Source organism: Rhea americana, unplaced genomic scaffold, assembly GCF_003343005.1.
Source record: "Rhea americana isolate MKP2758 unplaced genomic scaffold, rheAme1 scaffold_160, whole genome shotgun sequence".
NCBI classification, from domain to species: Eukaryota; Metazoa; Chordata; class Aves; order Rheiformes; family Rheidae; genus Rhea; species Rhea americana.
This window is the reverse complement of record NW_028185706.1, coordinates 1,162,145-1,172,744: the sequence shown is the minus strand read 5'-3', so window position 1 is coordinate 1,172,744 and position 10,600 is coordinate 1,162,145. Positions and strand designations below refer to the sequence as shown.

At 48.1% G+C, this 10,600-nt stretch overlaps 1 protein-coding gene across 1 annotated transcript in view; it reads left to right on the top strand.

The window, feature by feature from the left end:
* PROX1 (prospero homeobox 1) overlaps positions 1 to 10,600 on the top strand; it is a 49,932-nt gene that overhangs the window by 1,471 nt on the left and 37,861 nt on the right. The window contains exon 3 of the mRNA XM_085300133.1: positions 6,340 to 8,128. Within this exon, the coding sequence (XP_085156259.1) occupies positions 6,407 to 8,128 (1,722 nt within the window). The 5' untranslated portion in view covers positions 6,340 to 6,406. The remainder of the gene's footprint in view (positions 1 to 6,339; positions 8,129 to 10,600) is intronic.

The window sequence follows — 10,600 nt, the reverse complement described above, 5'->3', positions numbered from 1 at the left end:
GGTGCGCGCCGGGGCGTCCCGCGGGCGCGTCCCCGCGCCGCGCTGGCGGCGGCCGTGTCGCCGGCGAGCCCCTGGCTGCCGGGGTCGGCCTGGGAAAGGAGGAGCGAGCGAGTCGGAGCTGCGGCCGGTCTGCGCGCCCGGGATGGGGTTGAGCTCTCTGCGGGCTGATGCCGGGGACGAGCTCTCCGTCCCCGGAAATAGCAGATATGGAGGATATTAACCTAATGCGTGTGTCAGAGTAGGGGATGTCAGTCGTGTCTGGCAGGGGAAGCGGCCGCAGACTAGAGGTGCCCTTGAATGCTGGGCAAAAGTTACCGAGCGAGGGTTTTTACACCCTCTGGTTCCCCACAGGTCCCAGGTGCTTGCGGCAAACACCGGGGTGTTTCCGGCTGTGCAGCGAGCGTCACCCCAAACCCCACGTCCAGGCTCCGTCCCGGAGCAYGGGCACGTGAAAGCGCATCGGCGTATACGTGTGCGTTACTCGGTGGCAGAAGGGTCCGGTGTTGTCTAATGCGGGTTATAGAAACGCAGCCGTGTCGCTACGAGGTGTGAAAGCTGAGATTATTTGTCACTTCCATCATCTGTAGAGGTTTGGCAGTGTGCAGAGTGAATTACACCAAGGCCGTTTTCTTACCCGTAGATTTGCACGTGGCACGTATCCTTTATGTCTTATTCTCACAGTTTTTCTGCAAGTTGCCATCAATCACGTAAAGTTTATGGCCACCACAGCCCATTTTGCATGTATTTTATCTGTTTTTTTTTTGTCCAGAGCTTACCTTTAACAGCTATATTGCATACTGTGAAATGTTTATTAATACTCAAATATAGGTGGAGGATCAACATTTCGTGGGCTGACTGTGATAAAAAGCACAGTGTATATACTTTTTGCTTACAGCTCCGTATTAAATTGTTCCGTAAACTATCTAACATTCACTGAATGTTGCTGTCTGTATGTATAGCTAACTTCTCTGCCAGTGAAAATCTGAGGCCTCTCACTGTGTATGACTTACCTTTTTTTTTTATGCTCGGTTGATAAATTTAGATAGTTGTAGGAAAAGATGCATTTTGAAATTGGAATTTAATTTGTGTACAGGGCAGAATTGTAAATGCTATTATTTATAGTATTTAAATAATGATTATTCTGTCTCAAAGTGCAGACTAATTGCACTTAACTAATTCAGGAATTCTGACTGAACTGTGTTGAGTAGCATGGAAAAATATCTTTGAAAACTTGGGCTGAGTTCGTAGTAGGAATCTTGTGAGCATTTCAGTATTGTCTCTGCATGGAGACTGTGTGAGTTCTTATTTTCCTCATGATCAGTGAAATAACAAGAACCAAACTGGCTTGTAAGGAGGAAAAATGCAAATTTGCAAATTTTGTACTTAGGGTAGCTTGACTTCTCTCGCTCGCGCTCTCTCTCTCTTTTTTTTTTTTTTTTTCTTTTTCATTTGGAGAAGCTGTTTCCTCAAATGGTACAGCCCACAGATACATGATGAAGGGTTGTGCATCTCCCCAAAATGATAATAAAGGCCTGTACTAATGAGATACTGAGCAACTCTTGTTAGTGAGCTCTGTCAATTCTCCCTGAAGTCGATGAGAATTGAGGGTGTTTGGTGTTCGCAGGCTTTGCTGAATACCTTGCTGGATTGGGCCCTATATCATCAGGTATATTTAAAAAAAAATAAATAAAGTGGTTTTTTATTTTAAAGACTAGGTATTGTAATTTTGAACTAAATCATGTTAAAATGCTTGCTGCTGCTTGTAGAGCAATACTGGTAAAGTAGTTGCTAATGCATAAATAGTTGCTAATTATTTCTGCCTTGTTTCAAATTCTTTTATTGCATACCTCAGCTAAAAGAATTTGATAACTCTTTCCCCCAAGAAAACTTGTGCCAAAACCATCCAAAAAGGTAGTACTTTTTCATTGGCTTGTTGGAGTGATTTTAGCACTGAACAGCTCTGTGGTTTATAAATGTTATCTGTTCTTCGGATTTAACTCTGTTTCTCTTGTGTGCAGTGCTGTTGACCGAAATAATTTTCATCTTGCTCTGCCTGGCTGATTCTGGCAAAGCCATGCTCAGTGGTAGTGCCTCAGAGTGAAAGACCTAAATATTTCTATTAGCAGAAGCGTGTTAAATTTCTTGTGTCGTATTGGCATAGTGGGCTGAGAACAAGCAGTCAGACACTTGACCAAAGAAAGTAGTTGGCTCGTGAAAAGACAGGAGCAATTTCAGCTCTCGAAAGCAGTATCTGCTCGAGTTCATCGAYGGATACGCATCAAGTTTAGCACTTCGCTCCCGTGTGTCCAACGGTTGTTTCCTGTCGGTCGGGCACTGAGGACCTGCGGCTGGTGTGTGTTCTCCCAGGCTCGCTGAGCAGGATGAGCTTAAATCGAAAGCTCCTTCCTGCTTCATAGATGTGTGAATTAATCTAAGAGAAAACGATCAGGATCTATGTAGATCAGGATGAGTTTACAAATTTGGTTACAGAAACTGATTGCTGTGTAAATGCCTGACATCGTGTGTGCCATTCTCGCTGAAGGTTTGGGAACAGGAGCTCTTAGATACCTAGAAATTAAACTGTTTCCAGCTAATATGTATTTCTAATGTATAGAAGATAAACTCACATGTCTAGGTGTTGCACTATTAAGAAGTTACTTGTAGTTACATTTAATCAAATTGCCTCCTTAGGCAAAAGTTTTGAAAGTAAGAGGTTATTCACAGTTTTGTTTAAGGAGATTTGATTAAACGTAAGTTTTTAAAGTAAATTTGTAAATGAAATTATGCAAACTGTATTTCTGGTGGACTTAGAAAGTGCTTAGGCCTTCATGGTTTTTGAAGTACATAGGAATGGAAAACGTTCAGTTTCTTGTAAGAGAAAGCCACGTCTTGCAAGTTGAAGCCCTAGATGTAGAGGGTAAATTTAACATAAACTATGCTTGGCAGGTAAGGAGTATCAGAAGTGACATGTAAAGCAAATTCAACCTTCGCAAACTTAAAACTCTGTAACTCAGAAATTCTGCTCTTTAAGATTTCTGTGTAGATATTGACAATCTAATCTRCCCTTCTAAATATGTATTTCTGAACGACTGTGCAGAAACAAGACGTGTGAAATGCAGTTTKGAGACAACATGCAGCCAAAGTACTAGTATTATGTGAAGGACGTGAGCTTCCTAATTTTTTTTCCGAGAGTTCCCTATTTATCCACTTCCAGTTTAATCAGTATCAAGGTCTGCCTGTCACATCTGGGATTTTGCATGCTGCTGTACGTGGCATTTCCCCTTCCCTTGAGATGCCAGTTGGTTTTGGTCCCTCCTAAACCGAAATATTAGCTGGCCGCTCGAYGCCCGTTCTGCTTCGCCAGGCTAAAGTAGCGCTATTTCCCCTGTTTAAGCCGAGACGGACGCCGGCCGTAGAGCGGGCAGCCCGCGGGCTCGGGACGGCGCCGGGGCCGGTGGGAGATGCCGCGTAGCGCCTGGGCGAGGGGCGCGATGGGCGCGGGAAGGGCATCGCTCGGGAGCACCTCCTGCCGCCGGCCGCGGCGGGAGCCGGGGAGCAGCTGTCGGTGTGGTTTTCGGGAGAGGGAAGTGGGCGCTGGGAGGAAGGATGCGTGGCAATGACCTCCCAGCCCGGCGCAGGACAGCCGGTTTCCTGAGCTGCTGGCTCAAGGGTACGGCCAGCCCTCCCCACGTGTGTCCTTGGGGGGACCGGGCCAGGGAGATGGAAACAGCACGCAGGCACCTAAAACTTGCTGGGAAACGCGCAAAACTTGAAACCTGACATGAGGGTTTTGGTTTGAGTCTGGGAACATGCTGCTGGATCTTAATCGAGCATAGTTTAACTACAGAAAAGGAAGGAGAAGCATGAAGGGTTCCCCCCCCCCCATTGCCAACTATTATCTTTAAGCAAAATGCATTTAGAATATCTTACACGAGTAAGCAAGAGCTCTTACAGTTATCTTGCAATTAGTTTATATCGCTTTCAAATGAACACCACTAGGCTGGRAGGTCGGCCTTGACCCTGGTTTGTACTGAGCCAAGATCGCCTGCTTRAAACCTCCCGTGCCTGCGGTGCTGTGTCGCCCCTTTCCCCTCACCGAGATCTGGGCCTTTTACTCGTGAAGAGACCCCCTCTGAAAATCCGGCTCTTCTGGGTTTGGGTGTGGAGGGTTTTTTTTGTTTTGTTTTTTGTAGAGGACGTCCTAATTGTTAAAAGCCTGCTGCAGGCCCCCCAAAAACTCCTTTTACATTAACTCGAAGAAAGTGGGAGCCTTGTCTTTTACTCTGTGTACTTCCAAGCAGGGCCTGATTCTASCACTGGTACCTAGCAGGATTTTGCTGTTCAAAAAGTCTCCTGGACTGCAGGGAGTTGCTTGCAGAGGGTGATGCTACCTAGCGTGCAGCTGATGGAATTGGGCCCCTGCAATGTAACTCCTTGTTATTTTATTATTAGCATTAGGTCTCCAAACTTCACTTGCTTAATGTGCCTCTTGATAAGGAGCGATTTCTAAAGGCAGTGTCCTGATAACAGTGTAAGGCTCTGGATTTCCCATCTGAATTCATGACATTTTTTTTATTTTTATCATTCTTTGCTTTCCTGTATGCAAGGAGCCAGTAATGTAAACAAACATCATGTCCCTTGCATAACTGTCTCTGACACCAAATCTCTGAAAATTCTTCCAGTACATCCAGAATCTGTGGGCAAAGGCTGCAGAATAAACATAATGTTTTTAAGTATTAAAAGCTTCTCTCCCTCTCCCCCCCCCCCCCCCCCCCCCCCCGGTTGCAAACTAAGCATTGACTACTGTCTTGATTTTACAGATTATTTCATGCTGAAATTATGCCTATTTGCATGGATAGTCATTCTTTAAAACTAGCCACAGATGCAGTCCTAGGGAGCACGTAGATGTTTTTACAGGTGAACCGAAAGAGATGGGAGCAATTCCAAAAAGTCTGCATGCTGCCTTTGGCAATATACCCTGTTATTGTGAAGACTGTGCTCTGTTAAGCAAATGTAAAGTTTAATATTAGATAAGCGTTGCATGAAAAATATTTTAATTTTACTYGGTGTTAAATTTTAAGAAACAGGAAAGAATGTCCAATGCTCTATGTGCAATGTGAGTTTAGCATCACTAGTTAATAAGTCACAAATTATGTCAAGAGCCTTTTACAAAATGCAAGGAAGTGTGTTATCTTTTTATGCTGTGTTCCTGGGAAACAATGAGAGTTCATATAAAGAGAAGGTATCTTCCTTTCTCATGCAGTTGATTGATGTTCTTTCTTTCATCTTTCCATATTTTTTTTCTCGTCTTTCTGCATGTCACAGGAAATAAGATTCTGTGTATTCAAAATATTACATGTAAGAAAGGCTTCGCTGGGCATTTGAGATACTGTTTYTGAAGATTTTTCTAAAACAGAGAGATGTGACACTGAACATGCCTTGTTTCTGCTATGCACAAAATTTACTGTCATATATTTTAGTGTGTGAAATACAAAATCTTCATGCTTCAGCACTGGGATTTACTCAGAGAATGTAAGTTAAGAAAAGGGAAAGAATGCCTGGGGAATTTAAAACGGTGTTGTGGCTAGTCACTGCTACATGTGAGGCTATATTAACTAGCTACATTTCGGCCTTTATTTGATCACATCTATGTAAATATTACAATCTTGACCATAAAACATTTTAATGCTTTTTTGCTTTGCTGAATAAATGTTTTCCCAATGATTTAAGAGAGGTTTCCTTCCCAATGTAAGTGTAAATTCGTGTATGTTTTCTTTGCCTTTCACGTATCCTGTCCTACCTAAAATCAGGTGAAAGTTGTTGTTTTGACCTTCGAATACTTATTTGCCATTTTTATCTCTCCTTAAAAAACAAAACCACAATTACAGTTTTTACATTGCAATTGAATTTTTTTAATCCAAATTTTATACAATTTCTTGTTTTAACAATAAATCTTAAATAAGGAGTACTTTCATCTTCTTTTGTAACATGTATCTCAATGCCCTAAATTTAATCAATTGGTTGTCAGAGGCTGTGTTCTTCTAATCTACTCTTTCTTCTGAAGATAAACAGTATCATTTTAGGCATTTGTGCAAGAGAATCATATTACTGGTGCTTAAGCAGTTTTTGCTTTTTTAAATCTTAATCCATCTTAAACCAGCGGAGCAGAAATATTTAAAAATGTTTCATTTCAAGCAGAGTGCATAATAAATTGCAATAATTGTAATGTGCCATAAATCCCAGAGCCTATGCATTTTGCATTTTATTCAGGATTGAGGTCAGGAAATTTGGAGAAATTTAAAGAAAATGATTCATCAGTCCTTTTGTTCTGTTGGCCAGGGTCCCAGGATTCTTGAGCTGAGCCCAGCTGACAAGCTTTTGAAGATGGCACAATAACAGTCCAGTGATGCCTGACCATGACAGCACAGCCCTCTTAAGCAGGCAAACCAAGAGAAGAAGAGTTGACATTGGAGTGAAAAGGACGGTAGGGACAGCATCTGCATTTTTTGCAAAGGCAAGAGCAACGTTTTTTAGTGCCATGAATCCCCAAGGTTCAGAGCAGGATGTTGAGTATTCAGTGGTGCAGCATGCAGATGGGGAAAAGTCAAATGTACTCCGCAAGCTGCTGAAGAGGGCGAACTCGTATGAAGATGCCATGATGCCTTTTCCAGGAGCAACCATAATTTCCCAGCTGTTGAAAAATAACATGAACAAAAATGGTGGCACAGAGCCCAGTTTCCAAGCCAGCGGTCTCTCTAGTACGGGCTCAGAAGTACATCAGGAGGATGTATGCAGCAACTCTTCAAGAGACAGCCCCCAAGAGTGTCTTTCCCCTTTTGGCAGGCCTACGATGAGCCAGTTTGATGTGGATCGGTTATGCGACGAGCACCTGAGAGCTAAACGCGCCCGGGTTGAGAATATAATTCGGGGTATGAGCCATTCCCCAAGTGTGGCGTTAAGGGGCAATGAAAATGAAAGAGAAATAGCTCCGCAGTCTGTGAGTCCCCGAGAAAGTTACAGAGAAAACAAACGCAAGCAAAAGCTGCCACAGCAGCAGCAGCAGAGTTTCCAGCAGCTGGTTTCGGCGAGGAAAGAACAGAAGCGCGAGGAGCGCAGACAGCTGAAGCAGCAGCTGGAAGACATGCAGAAACAGCTGCGCCAGCTGCAGGAGAAGTTCTACCAAATCTATGACAGCACTGACTCTGAAAATGATGAAGATGGTAACCTGTCTGAAGACAGCATGCGCTCCGAAACCATGGATGCGAGGGCAGGCGACTCCGTTGGCCGCTCRGACACCGAGATGTGCGAGCTGGACCCGGGGCAGTTCATCGATCGTGCCCGTGCCCTCATCAGGGAGCAAGAAATCGCAGAGAATAAGCCTAAAAGAGAAGGTCCCAAGGAAAAGGAGCAAGGGCCGAATTCTTTCCACCCCGAAGGCAAACATTTGGCTGAGACGCTGAAACAGGAACTGAATACGGCCATGTCGCAGGTTGTGGACACAGTGGTTAAAGTTTTCTCATCTAAGCCCTCCCGCCAACTTCCTCAGGTCTTCCCACCTCTCCAGATCCCCCAAGCCAGATTCGCAGTGAACGGGGAGAACCACAACTTCCACACGGCCAACCAGCGCCTGCAGTGCTTCGGGGACGTCATCATCCCCAACCCCCTCGACACCTTCGGCAGCGTGCAGATGCCCGGCGCCACCGACCAAACCGAGGCGCTGCCCCTCGTCGTCCGCAAGAACTCGTCCGACCAATCTGCCTCTGCCCCGCCGCCCGGGGGCCACCACGCCTCCCTCCACCAGTCCCCGCTGTCGGCCACGGCGGGCTTCTCCACCTCCTCCTTCCGCCACCCCTTCCCGCTCCCCCTCATGGCGTACCCCTTCCAGAGCCCGCTGGGCGCCCCGTCGGCCTCCTTCCCGGGCAAAGAGCGCGCCTCCCCCGAATCCCTAGACTTGACTCGGGAGACCACGAGTCTGAGGACCAAGATGTCGTCGCACCACATGAATCACCACCCTTGCTCACCAGCACACCCGCCCAGCGCCGCCGAAGGGCTCTCGTTGTCGCTCATAAAGTCCGAGTGCGGTGACCTCCAAGACATGTCTGAAATCTCACCTTACTCGGGAAGTGCAATATCCTTTTCTAAAGAAAAACGATGATCGGCTGCAGTACCGGGGCCAAATCGTGGGGGCTCGTGTTCCGCTTTCTCTTAGCGGCGCGCGTAGTAGCCGGGAAGAGAGGACTTCATGCCGTACCCACGTGCCGGCACGGCTCTCGGAGGGGGAGYAGGCAGGGAGCTGCGCAGGGCTAGTGCCTGCGTCAAACACCGGGTATTAATTAGCGGTGCTGCTTCAGCTGCAGTTTGCTGCTGCGTGCCCCATTTCACCTGCTTGACCTCTTTGCAAAGAGAGTTTTTTGAGGTGATCGCCCTCCCTCCTGCCCAAGCAAATAAAACCCCAGTCAAATAAATAAATAATAATAAAAAAAACCCTCCCCAACCTTTTAGACCATGTGGTTGGGTGGGAAAAAGAGCCCGGCCGGGGGCCCAGGTGCGGCACCGTTTGCTGGTCCGCCGGAGCCCCCGCGGCGCGGTCCCGCCGGCCCGGGGCGCCCGGCTGCTGCGGCGGGGGCCTCTCCCTTCCTGCCCCCTCCGCGCCGAGCCCCGCGGGAGCGCGACCCGCGCTGCAGCCTGTCGCCGCCGCGGCTCGCGCAGAACAAACGTTTGGTTGTTTGGAAGCCTGCGGTCCTCGAGTGAGTAAACAAAATAAAGCACAAAAGATACAGGTACTGATATATTCAAGCTGCATCAAGTTCTTTTCCCCTCCCCACCCAGAGGTCTGTTCCTCAGCCCTTGTGCAGCTGCCTGCTATGCATGATTAACCTCTGTTCAGCCATACACAGAAATCTTTTGTCCTAACATACACAAAGCAAATTATTTTGGAAAGCTAGAGAGAACAATTAAATATAAAAGTTCAGCTGTATTAAATTTACAGAACACTTCCCCCTCTCTTAAAAAAAAATAAATAACAAAATCCCTCTTTTTAGCTCAATATCAGGCTTTTGTTAGGGGGGGAAAATACATCTCTGCTTTTATTTAGGCATATCCAGATATATTCAGTTGTTTTTTTTTTTTTCCTGGAAACTAGTACTAGATTTTTTTTTTTCTTTTTTAGCAATAACACCTCCCACTCCTTGCATCTTCTCCCTTAATTTTTTTTTTTTCCTTTTTGGTCGAAAGGTTTTTCTTCCAAGTACAATTGTATTAAATGTGGATAAAATACCCGATGCTAAAATTGAGGACTCTGCACGAAGGGCAGGGTGACATCTTAAGCCTCCTCTAAGACCCTCCGTAAAGCAGCAGCAGCAGACGGGTAGCATGCTAGATGCAGCTAATCTCATTTCCAAGTTGCTGAAAGTGATCGTGACCGAACAACGGTGCCTCCCCCCGAGTAGCAGTGAGGAAACTGTCCCCTGGCCGGGGGTATCGCTTGGGGGCAGATGCGCAAGGCGGTGCCCCCATCGTTTCGTCTCTGCTTGGCAGTCAGTAACTTTGGGTGGTTTAGGTTAATTAAAGCAGGTTTTGGGCAGCGGGGCCGAGGCGGGGGGATGGCAGGGCTCCAGGCCCGGGCACGCGCTCCCCGGGCGCCTCCGTCGGGTGCCCGACGTCGCGAGCTTGGAGGCGTTGTGAGCTCCCGGGGCTTGGAGAGCAGGGAGGTGGCACCCGCAGGACCTCTTTCCCCGTGGGGCTCGGAGGGGCGGCAGGGGGGTGCCCCGTATGGCAAAACGGGGGCGGCGGGAGGTTCGGAGCGGGCGTCTTGGTCGCGTGCCGCGGCGCAGGCGGTGGCGCTCCCAAAGCCGTCCCGAGGTCGCCGGGAGTGAGCGCTGAGGGGCCGGAGCAGTAGTGTCGTCGCGAGCGAGCGGTGCGGTGGCGTGTTGATCGCTTTGGTGTAAAAGCACTGCTCCCTTCCGGGCAGAGGAGCGGTAAGCACCGCAGAGTTACAAGCGCGCAAACTAGGGGTGTAGCTGTAACTGCCGACGGTCCTCTCCAGCCTTCGAGCGTCTCTCGCCCTCCCTATTGCTGCGCCTCGCCGTGGTGGTCCTCGAGGGAGCTCGCGGGGGCGCCGGCGGGGCCGGGGGCAGGACGGAGCGCCGGCGCGGCGCGCCCTCCGCGTTCCTCCTTCCCCGTGCCACGCGTCTTCCCCGGCAGCTGAGAAAGCGCGCCGACTTTCCCACTCAGGCGCTAGCAGCTGCAGGCTGCAGTTTGATSTGGTTTGAGATAGGAAGCTGTTAGGAGGAGCAGGTTTCTTAAAGAGCGTCTGCACGCGGCGTGCGTCCTGGTGCACGGTGCAGCTGCGGGGACGGCTCTGCCGGCTAGCTGCTCGTTGGCCCAGGTAGCTGCAGTTTCCAGGGAGAGGTGCAGCACGGAGGCTGGCTTGTTTGTGGTGGAGCCTGTTGTGGCCCTTTCGCGTTACGCAGTTGAATGCACGCACGTAAGAAATGTATTTCTTGAGAGGCAGCTCTTTCTTCGCTGCGGAAAGCAGCATCTGTTTTCCTGGACAATACAGCTAGGATGAGAGCATAAGACTAGCAGATACAGCTAAGTT